This window comes from Dermacentor variabilis, chromosome 3 (genome assembly GCF_050947875.1).
Source record: "Dermacentor variabilis isolate Ectoservices chromosome 3, ASM5094787v1, whole genome shotgun sequence".
Taxonomy (NCBI): Eukaryota; Metazoa; Arthropoda; class Arachnida; order Ixodida; family Ixodidae; genus Dermacentor; species Dermacentor variabilis.
This window is the reverse complement of record NC_134570.1, coordinates 89,354,854-89,375,880: the sequence shown is the minus strand read 5'-3', so window position 1 is coordinate 89,375,880 and position 21,027 is coordinate 89,354,854. Positions and strand designations below refer to the sequence as shown.

The following is a 21,027-nucleotide window of genomic DNA, read 5'->3' as shown; positions in this document are numbered from 1 at the left end:
ACGTGTGACTAAGTGCACCTAATGCAACGCACTGAGTCTCCAGGCTGTGAGCTGAGCCACATGTACGAGACTGACCTGTGCTGTGTGACTGCCCTCAGTACGTGGAAGAGCGACAGAAGTTGACTAAAGACCTTGCCCACTTCGAAGGCCCACCGTTGTCAGAGGGTGTTATTTTAGACCTTTGGTGTGATGCTAAATCCAGTTCTGAGGCCACCTAGGCCCTATTTACCTTTCTAAAAAAGTACAGGTCGGAACTCCAGGCTTTGAGTAGACCTAATTGTTCGTTGTATGTTTTGCGTTCTCGTTCCGTCCTCATCATTAGCCATCGTGTTCCTCTTTCTTTCCCCCTTCCCTTTCCCCTGGCGCCGAGTAACTGGCCACAGGAATGTACCTCAAGCCAGCCTCTCTGCATTTCCTATCATCAAACCTCTCTCTCTCTTTTTTTTTTGAAACCGATTCCCGCCATAAGATTTAAATAAGAGCGTAACATTCAATAGCGAGTTCAATGCACCGAACATCACCTGTGACAGCCACACCATAGGCGTGCCGCCCCCCCCCCATTCGCCCATATTTCCTACTAATAACAGTCAAGTGCAGCCGCTCTTATTCGTGAGTCAAATAATATACCCTCCCATTCCCTCCCCCCATATCTGGCATCGCCTTACTTTAGACGGCGAGAAATTGATTGAGCCGACGTGCCGCAATCAAAAAAGTAAAGCATAAAACGCTTCGCTTTAATAAAAATAAATTGTGCGCTGGAAGTCCTTTGTTTGTTGCAGTGAGGATATTTCGGTACAGTTCGTTGTTTCACCGCCTGATTCCGCAGAGAGCAAAATCAACGATCGGCACATCTGCCCGGGTAGTGCAGATGGTTGCGATGATGCCTTGTTTTGAGCGGCGTAAGGGCGCGGGATGGCCAAGGAGCGCCATGCATATATTTATGTACAGGGTGGCCCTGCTAACGTTAGCCAAGCTGTAACAAAAAGTTGTATAATATTATGATACCTACTGCACTAGGCCACCAGCCCTCTTCTGCTACCTGGAGAAGAAGAATAATTAGGCATTTCTTTTTTTTTTCATTTAGGGGGGTGTGTCTTCCCGTGGGAAAGCTGTTGTGTCCCAAAACATAACATTCCGTCATTTTCAGTGTCTTATGTAACAGCGTAATTACTATTATTTATTTATTTATTTATTTATTTATTTATTTATTTATTTATTTATTTATTTATTTATTTATTGCGCTCATAACTCGTAGAGTACGAAATACGAAAAGCGCCGCGCACTCCAGCGACCACTCTCCGCTGGACCAGCGGTCCCAAAAGTTCTTTGAAGGAACCAACCCTACGCGTTGCCTGCTTCGGCAAAGGCATGGTCGTCACGCTCTCTGCGATGGTCACGAGGCACACGAAGCTCGCGATCAGCGAAAGTCCACACCGACGCAGACAGCTTGTCACTTCCGCGTGGTGTGCTGGGAACTTGAAGAGCGTCAGTAAATGACGGGCTTCGTAAAAAAAAGCTGCCGTAAACTAAAAGCGCGTCAAAAGCGTTATACGTACGTTATCCGCAATATTTCCTTGCGTCCTGGGAGAACTGTGTGCTACATCAAGTTCACACCCTGTGAAAATGACAGCCAGTTTAGGAATACTGTGTGCTGAATGTTCGATATTTCTGGATTGACGTGAGCTTTGCAAACTCCTACAGAGTGCTCGTTGAGCGATACCTCAGTCACGTTTTATGCTACACTGAGATGCACTTCTTTAAGTAACGGTGGAGATAATATTTGAATGTCCCGTCATACATCTCTTGTTGCACGCGCGCAGCACCATGCCCCATCTTTTATTTAAATAAATGAGTGGGTATACTTGGAGCTCGGTGTGTCCGTGTGTTTCTACCATGCGTGTTTCTTTTTAGCGCCATAGTATGTGTTTTTTTTTTTCGCCCTTATTATTGTTCACGCTCGCAACATCGTCTGCTCGGCGTCTATTTGGTGTTTGCACGTCACCGTCATCACGTACCATGCTATAACCTATCTCAGTAGTTCCTTGCAGCACTGTGGAAGCTACGCCAATTCTTACCAAATAAAAAGGCCGAGTGCGCCTCGATGTGTGTTCCCCCGCGCAGCGTCGTCTGCGCAAGTCTGCTTTCCAAACTGTCGGTAAATGCTCCGTGGTTGGTGGATTGACGTAAAAAACTTATTTGAAGCCGTAACGATAAGCTGCGTTTGCATGCGTGCGACAGTGGGGCTTCGCTTCACCTGTACGCTTTCCCTTCTGTAACCTTGCCGCCTCGACTTCGCAAGCGGTAAGGACGAACGCCTTTGTAAAACACCTTCGCCACAGCTTCCGCTCGGCGTCTTCTTGGCGTCTGCTCGCTACCGTCGTCATGTACCATGCAAGAGCAGGGCAGCTAATTATTTAGCTAGTGAACAATCCCGTCTTTATAGCGTTCCGCATCTTCAAGGCATCGCCAGTATTGATGCTGTGGTGCCTTCTGCCTACTAGAAATCAAACCGCTTTAACGGCCCGGCCCCACCTCTGTAGTCCTAGCGGCGTCAAAACAAACGGCTCATCCCAATAATAACGACAAAACATACCTAATGCGCTGTCCTCAGTATGAGATGAGACTTAGCGATAACGAATTTGCCAATAATTACTTGCTCTCAGGGTGGAGAGCCAGCAACAAACGCGAATTCGGATCTAAAGAATACATTGTTGCGCCAAAAAAGGAAAAAATAAAGACTTTGGAAGGAAGAGTACGAAAAGAAACTCGCCCAGCAACAAGTTCTACTCGAAGCGGGCGGTCTATAAGATGTACGGGTGCATTGCCATGTTGCTACCTAACACGGTTAGCGTTCCTATTACGGTTACTGGTAGTAACAGCCACTGTAATTCGCGGTATACGACGTGCATTAAAGAAGACCCACTATGCAACGCATGGCTGTAGTGTATCACGTACCGAGCAAAAGTAAAGCTATCTAATCCAGCCGATAATTAGCGACATCCATAAGGGTCCGAGCTTCTCTTGCGATAAAACGCACAGAAAATTAAAATAACATCAAAAAGCAAGCCAAGCTTCCCTACGCCCGCAAGAACTAGCTTCCTCTGCAATGAATCGTCAGATCGGTATATATTAAGCCACAGCGCTAAAGTCGGCCCCTTTAACTAGCTCCGCCAACTACACTGTAACTAACATAATGTACACCTTTAAAAGCGAATAAAGGTGTTAATCATTCTACAACTTGCACTCTCAGAGCAAAAAAAAAGGGGCGTAAAGATGTGAATCATATATCGATCTACACCACTATTCACTTTTTAACACTGCAGATCATTTCACGGTGTATACTGCTCTATAGCATGTGACTGTGCAGCGTTTTCCCAACACTGTAACTCTGGCTTACCCCAAATTCATCGCGACTTCTTCAATTCATCGCGTCACGATATACTAATTGATGGCCCCACAATCTGGGCGCTTAAATGGCAAGTCGTCGCATCCAGCACGATTCCGAACGGCGCTCGGCAGACGCACGCATGCTTCTTCCGCCTGTCTCGGCGAGCATGGGCTAAAGGGCTGCCACAACGTCAAGCCAAAGCTGTCGCGATTTCATAAACACCGCAGCCGCCAAATGTGTTAGAAAGCACCGGCAGAGCCGTTAGCAACGAGCAAAAAAAGGAGCGAGAGATGGAAAGACCGGGTTCTGTACTTACTACAACGTGGCCGCCGCTAACGCGACCAAAGCCGCCGACGCGCGAAGGCCTCGCTGTTCGTTTCCGAGCGCCCTCCAACCGCTCAGCGACACTAAAGGGCCTCGCGTCTGGCACGTCCCTGCCGCGTCACGTGGCCTACGCGGCGGCCTCGAGCCTCGGCTGCAGCCGGTGCCGCAGTCGCAGCTGGTGCTACTTTGAAACGGGCAGAAATAAAAAGAAACAAGGGTCGGAAAAAGAGGGACAGGCCCCCGTCTCAAAAGTTCGCTGACATTAACTGCGACAGCAAGCACGTGTACCTATTTGTTGAGCCTTTCGTTGCTTCTATATACTACAGCCTTTAACTATGTTTCGTGTACATTATACACATGTAAAGCGGCGAACAAAACGATATCACATTGCCTTTTGTCTGTGGAAAATTTATGGCCTACATTTTATGGTTTTTTAGGTGCCGTTTTATTTTATTTATTTATTTTTTAGTCCGGCCGGGTGCACAGTTTAGCTGCCAGAGGACTATAATAAATAATTTATTCGGTGAATGGACCGATACATATTGGAAAGAAATGCTACAAGAATTTTCTATATATGCGCAAGCACTCTTGGCTCGTTTGCTAATCGCTTGCTTGCTTTCCGCTTAATGAAGGGTAAATGAGGCATCCACCCAAACGTAGCATTTGCTACAAAGGAAACCCATACGGGTTTATCGAAAGGAATGCCTCGCAATTGAAGAAAAATTCATTATGGTCCGGGACTCGAACCCGGGACCATCGCCTTTCCGGGGCAGCTGCTCTACCATACGAGCTAACCAGGCGGCTAGCAGATGGCAGGGCGAGGTGGAATTTATCGACAACTCGAATCAAAGGCAACAGTTTGACGCAATAGTTCTGCGTAAAGCCGCAAGCGGGGGGGAAGTAATTATTGGAGGGAAAATGACACATCCACCCAAACGTAGCAAATGCTTTTCGCTTATGCATCTCTACCCATCGCTTTTCAGGTACGAAAGAACTGAAATGCGTGTACTGAAAGGTGTGTTGATGAGTGGCCAGGAAGGTTGCGTGGCCCCTTCGAAGTGATCGTGTCAACTGAGCCAGAATTCCGTCACAACCGCTTTCACCACATCTGCTTTTTCCCTTTATTTCATTTGATTTTCTCTTGTTTACTTTTTGTTACGACCTTGTTGCGGCGACAAAGACGTCACCATTTTCCTTTAGCGCCGCCAATCGTGTATTATTATTATTATTATTATTATTATTATTATTATTATTATTATTATTATTATTATTATTATTATTATTATTATTATTATTTCAAGAACCAATCAGTTATTGTCATTTTTATACTCGCCAGCCCCACAGCAGGTTTTTCTGCACACACACTTGTAATGCGGAAAAGTAAGCTTTCGAGGCGGCCTGACGAGAACTGTTTTCTCTCATCAATTTTATCCGTTTCTTTTGTTTCAATTGTTCCTTGTCCCTTATAAAGCTACCAATCATCTAAATTTACACAATTATAACGGTTAAACATCAACTTCGCGAATTGCGCTTTTTTGTGCCGATACAAGGCACTACACTTTTCGCGTGACAAAGTTTGCTGGGGTATTCGTGGAAAAAAAATGCATGCGCATTAACAACGGTTGGTGTTAACACCATTAACAATTAATTGGTGTTTTCATAGCCTCGATTATCACTTATTTCAGTTCATGGTGCTCCCCGTTGGATGTGTTCCCTAGTTCGTGTGCTAGGGAGCTGCGCATGTGTGACTGTGTGTCCTTTCTTTTCTCCATATATATATATATATATATATATATATATATATATATATATATATATATATATATATATATATATATATATATATATATCACTCTATCTATCTATCTATCTCTTGCTTTCATGCCCCATCCTCCATTACACCTGGAGTAGCATGTCAAGTCTGTCGCCAGGCAAACCTCTCCAGTTAACGAGGAGCGCTAGCACTGTATCTTTACTATTTTCTCACTTCCGTTGCTTCTGTCAACCATTTAACAGACACGCGTGTGTGTGTGTGGAGGGGGGGGGAGGCGACAGTACGTCTACCCAATACGTCTGACAGAGAATCTGTCCTGTCACGTCAAACCGCTGATACGGTTACAATAGGTTCCTTGTCTGTTTGCCTGAAGTTCAAGGCGTTACTGAGAACCATCATGTTCTTCTGGCTTCAGCAAAGGTTGTATATATCGAATGTTATGTATAATAATCTAGTACGAAGTACGTTTCCTTACCACATAACATTCTCTACTGCATAATGTTGCGCATAAACCTACCGCATAATGTTCTCTTTTCACAGCTAATCTCTCCGTGCGGACACACCTATCGCGCGCGGCAAATACAACAGCCCAGCAAAATGACCGATGCCGTGGTGTGCGCCAGCACCCGAATAATTGATCGCCAAACAACTCTTATCGTTGTGCCTGGACATGGATTACGACGATACACTTCACGAAATACTTGCACGTTAAGATATCTAGACATTTCTCGCTGAATTTGCTTCCTAATGACGTTTTCTGTCTTTTCTAATAAAGCTCGCGCACGAACACGCACACACCAAAAAATATTTAGTAGGGTTATGCAAGCATGTAGCATACACAAATCGAGAACCCCCAAAACACGCTAGGGTCCTTACCGAAATCGTCGATCATCAACGTTTTCACAAAGATGGTTAGCAATTTTGAAAACGCTCAACGCGGCTCCGGCAGCATCACGCTCACAAAATTGTACATGATAGTCTGCTGCATCTGAAAGGAATGCGTATTCAAAGCAACAAAAGGTATACGGAAAGACAACAGCTTTTATATGATAACGTTTGTATAGAAACACTTCAATGCTTCATTGCTAATTTAGTTGTATGCTTATCAGGTACGAGAAGTAAGTTTCCACCCCACATTCTTTAGGGACGTTACCAGCGCATGCACAATGCTTACTCCGTTCCTGCAAACCTGCGTCTGGATAGCCCTAAAAAGTTTATATGAAAATATGTTGTGTTTCTATTGACGTTGTGCAGCCTTCAAGACACTTCCTATATTGTATATTCAAATGTGTGGTATACTTATATTCAATTCAATATTATGCGTAATTTTCTTCTGCTGCGTCTTCTCCTTTACCTGTGGTGATCACATTAAAAATTGAGTGCACTCTGCGTCTGCTCAAACCGCAATGATGAGCCCTAAACAAAGAACTCTGGTAAATCCGGACAAGAGAGGAGAAAGTACAGGTTTTCCTTCGAACTGTCTTTAACAGCTGACTTTGAATACGTACGCATCGTACGTGAATTCTTTCGATCGTTATTGTGAGTCACTATGAGTAGTCTGGAAGGTATAACTACGTAAAGTTCTTTCTTACGCAGAACTCTGCAACGCATTTGTAGTTCGTGCAACACATGTCATAATATTGCAAGCTGCACTCATTCGCATCCTTGTCAAAAGCGTATAAAACGCGAAGAAACGGGTGTGGGATGGGCAGGTGCGAATGCAATCAGCGTTATAGATGGATCATGGCCATTCTATCAAAACACGCTTTTGTTTACCCAATCAAAACACACCTGTCTTTGGGTCAAGCGGACATGGCGCAACAGCATCTACGTGCGATACGAGCTGGGGTGCTATTCGAAACAGTCTTAAATTCCATCATATTGTCAACTTCTGCAATGGCGACATTTTAAGCCAACCAGAGACGCCGTAGCACCCCATTAGCAGTCGCCTGAGCCAATGAGAGCTGACGAGATGGCCAGTTTGACAAACTGGCGGAATTTTGTAGATGTTCACAATAGCACCCCCGGTCAGCGCAGTGGCGGGCCGTTACGGTCCTCTTCAAATATGATCCGGTTTGAGGCACGTACTTGCAATTAGTTATAGTACAGTCCACTGTAAACTGTGATGCAAGTCACTTGTATTTATAATAAATATTAAAATATATTAAAATATATTATATATTATATATAATTATATATATTATATATAATTATTAAAATATATTATATTATATTAAAATATTAAAAAATAAATAAAAAAAAACTAATAATATTAGTTTGAAAGAAACCGAAGAAAAGATTTCGCCCATGGAATTGCACCCCAGATTGGTATAAATAGATAAATCAGTCGTGGTATGCTATCACCGTCTCCATCATACTATCGTCGTCGCGCTGCTGCTGTCGTTGACGCACACGAGCGTCACACAAACAATTGCTCGACTTGCACAAATATTTTCCTTCATCTGGTAACGCTTTGCCGAACAGTGCTGGACAGCCAGCTACTTCCAGAATGCTTCGCATAACATTGATCCCCACTGTATCTAGAATCTGCATAACTCTTTTCTTATTGAGATAATAACCACCTTTTAAACATGTAAGCGCTTATATGTCACCCTCCTCGCGTTTTCCCGAAGTTAACACGCGATTTCGTTACCATTACCTACACGCGGTAGCGTCGCTGTCCCGGCCGCACCACATATAGCTTGGAGGCATGAGAAAAAGAGCAAGAAAAGGCAGGGAGGTTAAGAAGACGGACGTGGGGTTTGCTACCCTGCACGAGGGAAAGGAGGAGTATGAAGTGGATTAAAGTAGGAGAGGGAAAAAAGAAAGTATTCATGAGCAAATTATAGAGACACGAGGGTGTCTGTAAGCGTTTTCTCAGGCCGATTGATTTTAGGAAGGTCGTTTGAGTGGGGAGCCTTCACAAATTTGCACTTCTTCCTCATCGGAATGGCTGACTCCTCCCTATGCCACCACTGCAACTGTGAAGAAACAATCCGGCACTTCTTTGCAACTGCCTCCACTTCGTTGTCCAATGTCAGCCGCTTGGTGCTCAGCCAACTGGACAGTCAAACATTTCTAGAGCAAAGATCCTGGGTCCATGGCCTTACCCACCATGGACTCGGAAAGCTTGGTGGAATGGTTGGTGGTGTGTGCTGCCACCCCGTTTCAAAGGTAATGCTCATATCATCATCGACAACTACTACTACTACTACTACTACTACTACTACTACTACTACTACTACTACTACTACTACTACTACTACCACCACCCTAGGCGACGGTGTTGGTTCCCATAAGCTATATGAGATGCCACCACATTCTCAGACGTTTTAGTGTTCCTGCGGGAGTTATATACAGGAACGCTAGGGCGTTTCTGTCAGCACCACCTGTTCCGAATTGCCGCTTTTCGGTAGCCCTGGGTGTACAATTGGCACTATCCACTATCGGCGATATTATGCCCGAGCGTGAGCACCTCACGTCTGAAAACACGGCTGAGAAAAAAAATATCTGTGGTGATTTAGCGGTAAATACGAGAGAAATGGGCATTACGCCGCGCATCTTTGATCTCCCGGACTGAACACATAACTGCAAAGTTTTGTTCAGGAACTCCCTCGACACGCGTCCTGCATTGTAAGTTGCAAGCAAAAATAGATAGATAGATAGATAGATAGATAGATAGATAGATAGATAGATAGATAGATAGATAGATAGATAGATAGATAGATAGATAGATAGATAGATAGATAGATAGATAGATAGATAGATAGATAGATAGATAGATAGATAGATAGATAGATAGATAGATAGATAGATAGATAGATAGATAGATAGATAGATAGATAGATAGATAGATAGATAGATAGATAGATAGATAGATAGATAGATAGATAGATAGATAGATAGATAGATAGATAGATAGATAGATAGATAGATAGATAGATAGATAGATAGATAGATAGATAGATAGATAGATAGATAGATAGATAGATAGATAGATAGATAGATAGATAGATAGATAGATAGATAGATAGATAGATAGATATGTGCACGTGTGTGTATAAATATTAATGTATTTATGGGGAGTGCCACGTAACTTGAGCAAACCTTTCATCATCAGCAGCAGCAGCAACCTGTTCTATGTCCACTGCAGGATGAAGGCCCAGCTCGAAGACTCTCCGGAACCAAGGCGGGCAGAGAAATCATGGAATAGATCGGCATAAACTACTACGGAATGAACGGACCCAAGGCGCAGATTCACCCAGACGTCCGAGCCGCAATAAACACGGAAAACATCCCGAAGAACATGCACCCCGTGCACAATGTCGAGAGAAGAAAAACTGCTGCACGAAAACGATTTTCAAAAACCACGACGTACGCAGACCTGAGACGTAGACGCCGCACGGTACCCCCCAAACTGGAACGACAATTGTGCTGTCGGCGCTGACAGAGCTAGGTAACTCCCTCTTCGCAATGGCGGTCGTATGCACGAAAGGAAAGACCGTGACTGCGGGCTCCGTAAGGACCAGATCGTTGGAGGCAAACGGCAATCGCCTTGGCTGTAATCAACGGTCGGCAACAATACAGAACAATAATCAGCTACTCCAAGACTGCTATTAGGAACTTCACAAAGGGCTGGGTCTCCACCGAGGCGGCCAAAATCCTGAACCGCAGAGCAGAAGACTTTGAGAACGGCAAAATTGCACCCAAATACCTCAAATGGATCCCGGCACATGTGGGAGAAGTAACCAGGAATGCCCCTCCCAACCTCAACGAGAAGGCTCACCGAGCGGCGCGAAAACTAACCCACGGCGGCCCGGACAGTGACGGCCCAACACACCGCAACTCCCGTGGAAGGGGGAAGGACTGCGGCGAAGGTGATGGAGAACACGGAGGAGGCGACGATGACGAAGAAACAATAAAAGACGACAGGGACAGACTGGTCATGTACCGCAACATACTGACACACTACACGAAACAAAAAGAAGCATACCCACAACCCCACAAACAACTCGACAGGTCTCAAGAAACAGATTGGAGAAGCTTGCAAACCAGAACGTTCGAAACCCAGTACACTTAAACAAAGTAAATTCAACACAATACCCAGACGCGAGCTGCAAGCTCTGCAAGCACGAACACGCAGAAATGCACACATCTTATGGAAATGCACAGAGATCAGATCAATATACGTAGCGGACAACATAGAACCATACCTTCTCGAGGAGCGATGGCTAAGCGCTCTGACTAGCTCGGAACTACACGACCAACTATGGGCAATCCAGCAGGCCGGGATAGCGATGTAAAGGCTATGCCTCACCGCACATAATGCCCAGGGGGCCTGAGCCCGGGCTGGCAACCTCGCAGGTCCTTTTCACATTAAAGCTTTTTTTCCGTCCGTCCGTTGATACAAGGCAGAAACATCTTTAAACGACGCGCGCAGGTTCGTGCGCCCCCCAAGAGGACAACGGCGTATTGGAGAAAAAGACGACGAAATAATGGCACGTGTTTTCGCCACACGCACTCGCATCGTAGGTGGCCGTTGTGGGCGTGTACAAGAAGAGATGAAGCGACGCTCGAGAGAGAAGAAGAAGAAGGCATTCCTGATCTCCTGTTTAGAACGCGGCAGTCTTTTTTTATTTACCCCCTGGGTACAAGTTAGCCCACAATAAATAGTTGTGTCTGAACTCCCTTAACTGCTCGTTACAATTCTAGTGGAGGTGCGGGGTAATCATTTCCAGCCCAATTCGAGTTAGAGGAAGCAGCCCGGTGCCACGCCATTTCAGACCCAACGAGCTCACGCCTGTCCACCAGCACACGAGCTGTTGCCTACGTGGTGAGCCACCTGAGTTTCCTCTTTTGCCGGTGCAAACTATAGTAGCAGCAGCAGACAATACTGAAATGACATCCCAGACAGCCTCAAACCGCATCGTCGTTGATCAGCCGCGGACGCCCGAGCCCTTTCACGGCGACACCTTCGAAAACGCCGAGGACTGGTTGGAAGGCTTCGAGTGCGTCGCGGACTACAATGGATGGAAAGAAAACCGGAAGCTCCGCAACGTTTACTTCGCGCTGGAAGTCTGTGCGTGAATGTGGTTTGAAATCCATGAAGCCGTCCTCCAGTCGTGCGATGACTTCCGACGGGAGCTGTTGGCCACATATATGAGCACAGACCGCCAGGAAAGAGCTGTAGCCGCTTTGCAAGCAAGAAGCCAACGAAACAACAAAAGCGTGGCAATGTATCTCGAAGATATGTCCCGCTCATTCCGCCGGGCCGATCCGAGCATGAGCGAGGACAAGACGCTTCGGCACCTGATGAGTGGTGTGAAGCAGGAGCTTTTTGCCGGTTTGGTTCGCAGCCCTCCACGAACAGTAGCCGAATTCCGCTCCGAGGCGACAATTATGGAAAGGACACTTCAACAGCGAGCGAGACTCTACAAACGCGATATGAACGTCGCCTCTATGGATGCGATGTCATCAATGTTCGGGAACAGCGTCGAGGTCTTACGAGAACTCGTAAGATCTGTGGTTCGAGAAGAGCTCCAGAGGCAACAGCTGAACAACGGCCCCGCAGCGGTCTCTTCCTTGGCGGAAGTGGTTCGCGAAGAAGTGAGAGAAGCAGTCCGCGAACAGCACCCGCCAGCACAGCCGCAAGCGTCATCACCGGTACACCCGACGGTATCGTACGCCGAGGTACTCAGAGGATCCCCATGACGTACTTTCGTCACGGCAACTGCGCATGTACCCGAACCTCGGTTCTTGCCGTCTCCGCCTGAGACGAGATTCCGGAAGGCTGACATGTGGCGCACTCCTGCTAGAATCACACTGTGCTACCACTGCGGCGAAGCTGGTCATCTCTACAGCATGTGCGAATACCGCAGAGCGGGACTTCGGGGGTTTTCCGTAAACGCTCCTTGCCCAGGAAACGGTGAACGCCTTTTTGAAATTCAAGATTATTTGTCAACGCGCCAAAGCCCGCAGACTTCCCAGCGACATCAACCTCGATCAAGAGTGCCGCTGAGGTATCGATCACCGAGCCCGCGTCCATTCTCAAGCTCCCCAAGGCGACGCTCCCAAAGCCCACGTAGGGGAAACTAATACCGGTGACCTGTGGAGGTGAGGCCGCTGTCGACGCAAGAACAGAGCCTCCAGCGTTGATTCTGAAATATAACGACGGACGCGAGAGCAGTTGCGGAAAGAGTGACGTTGCATCCGATTTATGTGTGTTTATAGACGGCTGCGAAATTACTGCTTTATTAGACTATTCTGTTATGAGTAAAGTACTTGCCAGAAGACCGAAAAAAGTGCTGACTCCTTCGAGAGGACCGCAAATTCGAACCGCCGGAGGACACCTTATCAACCCAGTGGGTAGGTGCACTTCTAGAATCGGAATACGCGGCTTCACATACTTCGCCAGTTTCACTGTCCTGTCAGAATGCTCAAGGGATCTAACTATTGGAATGGGCTTTTTGCAGGCGAATGGCGCAGTAATCAATTTGCAGGAATCATGTGTGTCGTTCTCAACGAAGCACGCCATCGCGACGTTCGAGTGGGAAGAACAATTTGATGCGCTTCAGATTATAGACGACGACGTCACGATACCCCCAAGATCCAGCATAGCTGTCACCGTAAGAAGCACCGTATTCAGCGACTATGAAGGAATAGCAGACAGTAACACTGGGATCTTACTCGAAAAAGGTATCTGTATGGCAAGGGGTCTTATTAGGCAGCGTGACGGGTGTTCGAATGTCTTCGTGACTAATTTTGTAAATGAAGTCCAGTGTGTTGCGAAGGGAACCATCATCGCCCGCCTTAACGATTATGAACAGATTACGGATTTGAGCCCTTACGATGCTGCACTACTGGCTTCTGCCAACGCAGACTCCATACTCGCATCCGTCAACATCGAAGCAGCACTATCACCGAGTAATAAGCAGCAAATAGAGAACCTTGTATGAGAATTCGTCTCGTGTTTTTTAACGACATCGAAAGTCCAGAGAATATCCATCGCCAAACGCCGTATCATTGTCGGCGAAGCTGTGAGGCCTATTTTCCAGCATCCCTACCGAGTGTCACCGAAGGAGAGAGAAATCATCAGCAAAAAAGTTGAAGAAATGCTTAGAGACGACGTAATTCAACCATCGACCAGCCCGTGGGCTTTACCAGCACCACTTCACCTGTGGTGCTTGTAAAGGAAAAGGATCAGACCATGCGCTTCTGCGTTGATTATCGAAAGCTAAACGTCGTCACAAAGCGGGATGTCTATCCACTTCCGAGGATCGATGACACCCCCGATAGACTACGGGATGCGAAATTCTTTTGCTCTCTCGACCTCAAAAGCGGATACTGGCAAATAGAAGTGGACTAACGAGATGGGGAGAAGACAGCATTCGTCACACCAGATGGACTAAACGAATTCAAGGTACTTCCGTTCGGCCTCTGTTCCGGACCTGCTACCTTTCAGCGGATGATGGACACTGTGCTCTCCGGGTTGAAGTGGCCATTCTGTCTGGTTTATCTTGATGATGTCGTGATTTTTTTCTACCACCTTTGTTCCGCATGTGGAACGACTAAGGACTGTGCTCAAAGCTATTAATTCAGCAGGGCTCACGATGAAGCCACAAAAATTTCACCTCGGATTCCAGGAGTTCCTTTTCCTCGGCCATGTGATTAGCTCCAAAGGCATCCGTCCTGACCCTGAGAGGACCGCAGCAGTAGAAAAGTTTCCTAGAGCAACCGATAAAAAGGTCGTAAGGCGATTCTTAACACTTTGCGCCTACTACAGGCGTTTCGTCAAAAATTTTTCGAAGATTGCCGAGCCGTTAACGCGATTAATGAGAGAAGATATGCCTTTCGTCTGGCTAAGTGAACAAGAAGATGCATTCAATGAGCTACGATGGCGACTTCAAGGCCACCCAATCCTTGCGCACTTTGATGAGGAATCGGAAACAGATATCCACATAGACGCCAGCAAATTAGGGCTCGGTGCTGTCCTCGTTCAATGGCAAAACGGAGAGGAAAGAGTGATTGCATACGCTAGCCGCACTCTTTCGAGGACTGAAACCAACTATTCAGCCACAGAAAAAGAATGTCTCACAGTTTTATGGGCCATAGGAAAGTTCCGACCATACTTATACGGTAGACCGTTCCGAGCAATCAGCGGCTATCACTCATTGTGCTGGCTTGCAAACCTGAAAGATCCTTCTAGACGACTTGGTAGATGGAGTCTGAGGCTGCAGGAATGCGACATAACGGTCGTGTACAAGTCAAGTCGCAAGCACAGTGACGCTGATTGTTTATCACGTGCGCCAGTCGAATCTGCTCCTGTGAAAGGTGGACACGACTTTCCGTTTCATTGAGCCGTGACCACATCTGAGATGGCCGAACACCAACAGTCTGACACCGAGTTGCTCCTACTCATCAGGCACCTCGAGGGACACCCCGTTCATGTTCCGCGAGTTTTCTGCCAGGGATCGTCATCGTATGTGATGAGAAATGGCATCCTGTACAAAAAACATTTTGAGCACAGCACAGAGAAATTCCTACTCGTCGTTCCTTCAGTTTTGCGATCCCAAATCTTGGAAGCCTGTCACGATGACCCATCAGCAGGACACCTCGGAGTGAGCAGAACGTTCGCCCGAATTCATGCTAAGTACTATTGGTCAAAGCTATAAATTCAGTACAGCCTTATGTACGAACATGTCGGCATTGCCAAAGACGCAAAATGCCTCCATTAAAACCTGCAGGCCTCCTTCAACAAATAGAAACCCAAGGAGCCCCATTCGAAGAGGTAGGAATGGAATGCTCGGTCCCTTTCCGACATCGTCATCAGGGAAACGATGGATTGTAGTAGCGACGGATTGCCTAACCCGATATGCCGAGACATCCTCTCTAATCAGTGCAACGGCCGTTGAAGTGGCTGAATTCTTCGTCACCAAGGTAGTATTACGACACGGTGCCCCCTCAATTATTATCACGTACCGAGGAACTTCGTTCACAGCCGATTTGACGCAATCCATTATGAAACTGACTCATACCAGCCACAGGAAAACAACTGCCTATCACCCTCAAGCAAATGGGCTAATCGAGCGTTTGAACAGGACGCTGACCGATATGTTGTCAATTTGCGTAGACTTAGAGCACCGTATATGGGACAAGATACTACCCTGTGCAACATTCGCCTACAATACCGCATTGCAACAGACCACTCAAGTAACGCTATTCCAGCGTGTTTTTGGTCGAACAGTTACCACACCCTTAGATGCAATGATGCCTGTCAACGACAGCGCAGAACAGAGGGCCGAAGAAGAACGTCAGCTGGCGCGAAATCGCATTCAACAAAGGCAGCGCATCGACGCGGACCCATACAACTTGCGGCGAAGAGAAGTCGAGTATGCACCAGACTACAGAGTATATATATATATATATATATATATATATATATATATATATATATATATATATATATATATATATATATATATATATATATATATATATATATGTATATATATATATATATATATATGGGTGTGGACTCCCGTGCGGACGCGTGGCCTGTCCGAAAAGCTTTTGTGCCGTTATTTCGGCCCTTACCGAGTGCTTCGCCGCATCAGTGTCTTGAACTACGAAGTTACGCCAGAAGGACAAGTGAGCTCATCACGATGCCGGCGTCGCACAGAAACTGTACATGTGGTCAGACTGAAGCCATATTGTGACAGGGAGTGAATGTTCTACCAAACATCTATTCTGTGCCATATACCACTTTAGTATGGACAACAGCTTGTGAACAATTTTGTCGCTTTACGCATCGGGACGATGCGGTTTGGAGGGGGGATAATGATACAATGCAGAAACATCTTTAAAACAACGCACGCAGGTTCATGCGCTCCCCAAGAGGACAACAGCGTATTGGAGAAAAAGACAACGAAATAATGACACGTCTTTTCGCCACACGCACTCGCATCGTAGGTGGTCGTTGTCGGAGTGTACGAAATGAAGAAGAGGTGAAGCGACGCTCGAGAAAGAAGAAGAAGGCATTCCTGATCTCCTGTTTATAACGCGGCAGTCTTATCTTATTCACCCCAGGGCACAAGTTAGGCCACAATAAATAGTTCTGTCTGAACTCCCTTAACGGTTCGTTACAATATTATAGTTAACTGAAGCGTGTCTATTAGAAAATTCGAGAGCAACACGAAAAATGGCCGCGCGACTGGCTGCTCGAGACATTTAGCGTCTATTCGCGGGCTTGTTTCATGCTTGGAAAAGACCTTTATGAAGCCCGTGCTAAGCAAAAGAAAGCTCTATCGGACGTTCTTTATGTTACTCTACAATTTTTTCATTGACACTTTTCCCCTAATTATGATAGAATTTGGTTAATTAATTAGTACTAATGAGGTAATTAGGCTGACTGCAAAGAATAATCTGACTATCTCCAAGCAACGGCAACAACATTACCTTAATTTTGTCCTGCTACGTGGCATTCGCATTTTTTTAACGTCTGTATCAAGTTACGTGGGACACCCGGTATATCCATATAGACGCTCTTCTAAGCTTTCCCATCCCCTCTCTACCTCTATACCATGTGGCTGGTTTCTCAAACTTCACACTTTTTTCAACTTTGACACTCCCAATACTAACACATTAACAGCTAGCCGAGGCGCAATGTGATAGACATACGCATGCGAGGCACCCAAGACCAGAAAGCTTGTAGAACCTACGGGACATAAACAAGGAGCAATGCTGTGCTGCTTGGGCAGAGAAAAGTGGAGTGAATTCTAGGTTTAGCAAGGCAGAAAGGAGAGGAAAGAGAAGGTACGTTAAGTACGGCTAGAGAATTAGGACGTGCGCGGCGTTGTGCATAGAAAGGCAAACATCGTCTTAACGCCTTCGCTTCTTGGCTCAAGAACGACCAGTTCAACAGGCTGCTCGTAGACGTTGGCTTAGAAAACTGCTTTCGAAAATGGTTCTTAATTGGTGATATTAATTCTGTCTGTAACTGCACTTTGTTCAACTCACATCTCCTACCTGTGCAAACACAACACAATCACCTTCTTGAAGGCACCACTCACAGAATACGTCAGCACGCTTGTGTATTGCTCTACAAGCAAAACAAGTTTAGATAATAACACGCTATGTACTGCCACAGCATCACAACGCTTGCGCGCATACACATCATTTGCAGCGAAGCACAGAGATACGCGGTCTTCTTTCTTTACCTTTGGTGTACGCCTCATGGCAGTGCAGGTATTTTCGCCAGCGATTAAACAACCAAAAAGAACTGACAGTGTTTTTCTTATCGGAGAAGAAGCGAGAAATAAATTACTTGGGAAGTTGCAGGCTGGCATGTGAGTATATCTTCCAGCCTGCTATTCTGTGCTTGTGCCGAGAGACATGGAGAGCTAGAAGGTTATGACGGCTGAGGTTGCTAAACAGAAACACCGCTAACTTGGAAGTGTATAAGTTAACGCGCTGAGTCGTGCATGCTACCTAAAGCGTTACAGAAAATACTACCTCTTCCTCTTCACAATCACTCTCTCTCTCTCTCTCTCTTTTCCTCTCTCTTGAAGTAAACCGCATTAACTGTACTGAGTTCTCATTACGCCGCACCCAATCTCGCTTGCAGCATCCCTGCCTTCATGTTAGGAATAAACAAGAGCAAAATATTTGTAGCGAAAGAAAGAAAGTGTTCCAGGTGGCGTAGTAAGTAAAAAAAATAATAGTTATGACAAAATACAAGTGGCAAAAAGAAACTTCGCCCAACGTGGTGCTCGAACCCACGACCCTGAGATTAATACCCTAGTTACACGGGTAGCTTAACCGCGGTTAACCTTCACCGTGGTTAACTCGCTCAACCGTGGTTAACGCGAACCGTAGTCCGCCAGAGTTACATGGGCTATCCCGACCACGGTTAATGGTCTAATGATGCGCCACGTGATATCTCGCGTACAGGCTTCATTTTGAATAATTTTTCTTCCCTGCACGGCGCCTTTCCCAATATTGACTTACCGATAACGTTTGTTCATGTCGTCGAGCTTCAGCTGCATTTGCATCGTCGAGTATGGTCCTTCCCCGGCGGGAACACTTGCGTTGAGCGTAGCCGTCATCTTTGTGTAGAGGCGCGCGTTTCGACTACTTGAGCGCCGAGCGGCCACATTGTCTTCCCAAATGCCTATCAGTGCCTCAGTTGTTGCGTCATGCCAAATGATAAGCTTTTTGGAAGATATCAGGGAAGCGCCAGCGCTGCACTCGGGAGAAGTACCGTCCGCCATTTTGCCCATTTCCGAAACGTCGGTTACACTAAACCGAGGTAGCCAAGCTCGGTTGGCGGTCAACCGCGGTTAGCGGCCTAACCGCAGTTTCGCCTGCCGTGTAACCGCGCTAACCACGTTTAGCGATAACCGTGGTTACGTTAACCGCGGTTAAAGTCACCCGTGTAACAGGGGTAGGTGAGAGTCTCATGCTCTACCGACTGAGCTAGCCGGGCGATGTGACACAACGGTGGAAAATGACGTCTAATGCCATCAATTCGCTGATCAGGCGCACCAGCCTTTGAGCGCGATGGTACCAGTAGCACTCGCCGCTTTCTCATTATATTTGCGTTCAAGGCAGCTTTGAGGAGAATGGCGAGGCCAATGCAAATCTGGATTTTGTTTTTCCTGTAGGGCAGGAGGTAGATGGAGGGTGGGGAGAAGTACGTCTCCTCGATCCTATAATGAAATTTCTTTATCCACACTTTCCTGCCTCCTAATCCCGAGGGCTAAAGTATCAATGCCACCACTCTCGAAAGGAATTTTTTTTTGCGGAAAAAGTGCGTCGCTGAGCGTGCTACTGATAGGGACAGTGGTTGAAGGAGGCTGTAAAAAGAAAGCACTCCACAAAGACGCGAAGCTTCCATCCGATTATCTTGCTCACCTATTCCACCTCATTTACTTCATTCCACACGAGTCCTGCTCTGCACTCCCTCTTCTTACTCCGCGTTTTGAAAAGATGACCGCTTCAATAAAAATCGTCGCGCCCACAGATCACTGATTTGAGGCATCTTGCACCTGCCCCCAGACAGCGTTCATCATCCTGTTTACATAACTTGCTAACGTTGAGTTGCTGGGGTAAGAAAAAAAAGATGGAGAAATACAAGAAAGTTTCTGGATGAAAGTCGCAGTGGCTGCGGCGAGTTGAAGCTCCTCTAGCCCTCCACTCTGCAGAGGTAAGGACGAAAAGAGAGGGAAAGCTCGAGTGCGGGGAAGGGGGGGAGGGGTTGGGGTTGTTTTTGTCCAATGCGTGCGTTAACGGTACGCACTGGCCTCTTCGTCAGTGCTATTTGGCAACAGACAAGTGATTGATTGATAACGCAACCCCTACCTCGGTAGCCTAGCGGCTATGACGTCCCGCTCCTGAGCACGACGTTGCCGGTGCGGTACATTACGAAAGCGGCGCAATACAAAAAGACGCTGATGTACCGGCGTTTTCCGGGTGCACGTTAAAGGTTCACCAGGCGGTGAAAAAATTAATCCATAGCCCTCCGCTGTAGGCGGTCTCCCTCACAGCCTGTCTTAAATTTTAAATTGGCATAAGGTTGCTGTACATGAAGTAAATACCGTATACTCAAAAGAGTTGAAGCGGCGCTATTGCCCATCCGCTCGTCCTTTCCTGTGTGCGACGTCTTGCGTAACCTTTCGTTGACTCTGCGCCGCTGACATGCACGTTGTCTCATCCCTGAACAATGAAGTGGCCGACGATAACTTTGAACGGTCGAGCTTTTCGTCGGCTGATCAGTGAGGCAACAAAACAAAATGCTAAATAAAACGCCAGAATCGCATGTGCCGCGCCATCTTTTTATTTTCTTTTTTTTTTTGATCGTGCGCGTTCTCTATCGCCAAATGAAAGAAATTTTGCAATAAAGAAACCGCTACGTGCTTGTAGATCACCTTGCCGCCCGCAGTACATATAACAGCTGTGCTACGTCGCAGCTGGCAAACGCGCGACCTGTATTGCAACGTTGTCGCCTCTTTCCTGTGCTTTGTTAAGAAACAAGGTGGCCAACAAGCTGGGTCGTGATGCAATCACCCTTTCGTGTGCGAGTTTTGGAGCGGCCAAACTCGCGAACAAATAAAAGAGTATAATGCCTGTTGCGTAGCATCCTTGTAACCTTTGGCAACAAGGGGAAAAAACGGTAAATGTAACCACTGCATAAGCGCAGGAACGAGAGGAACGGAGGTTGAAAAAAAATTTTTTATCCCTCTCAATAGGTCATAACACGAAAGTTAGACGTGCATTCTCAGAAGCAGCGGCAGCGTTATTATACGTCACCCAGTACAAGTCCTTAAATGTACACGGTATTTTATTATTTATAGCTTCTCTCGAATGGCGAAGCACGCGAAGCCTGTGCCGCTGCGCAACATAAACAGCACCCCGTAGACCGCCAGGCGCCATAGACTTATATCCGATGCCATGGTTAGTGTTTACGTAGCCAAGCAGCGTCGTTAGAGCACCGACAACATCGCACGCGAGCGCTTATCGATTCGCATATCTGGGCTGCAGTCTA

The 21,027-nt window shown here is 46.5% G+C and overlaps 1 protein-coding gene across 3 annotated transcripts in view; it reads right to left on the bottom strand.

Moving 5' to 3' along the window:
- The window catches only part of LOC142576023 (scoloptoxin SSD14-like), a 204,579-nt gene that overhangs the window by 40,599 nt on the left and 142,953 nt on the right, over positions 1-21,027 (bottom strand). For 2 of the 3 annotated variants that reach the window (XM_075685903.1, XM_075685902.1), the window contains exon 3: positions 3,705-3,893. The exons of the other annotated variant lie outside the window; for it this stretch is intronic. In XM_075685903.1, the coding sequence (XP_075542018.1) occupies positions 3,705-3,893 (189 nt within the window). The remainder of the gene's footprint in view (positions 1-3,704; positions 3,894-21,027) is intronic. 3 annotated transcript variants of the gene reach the window in all.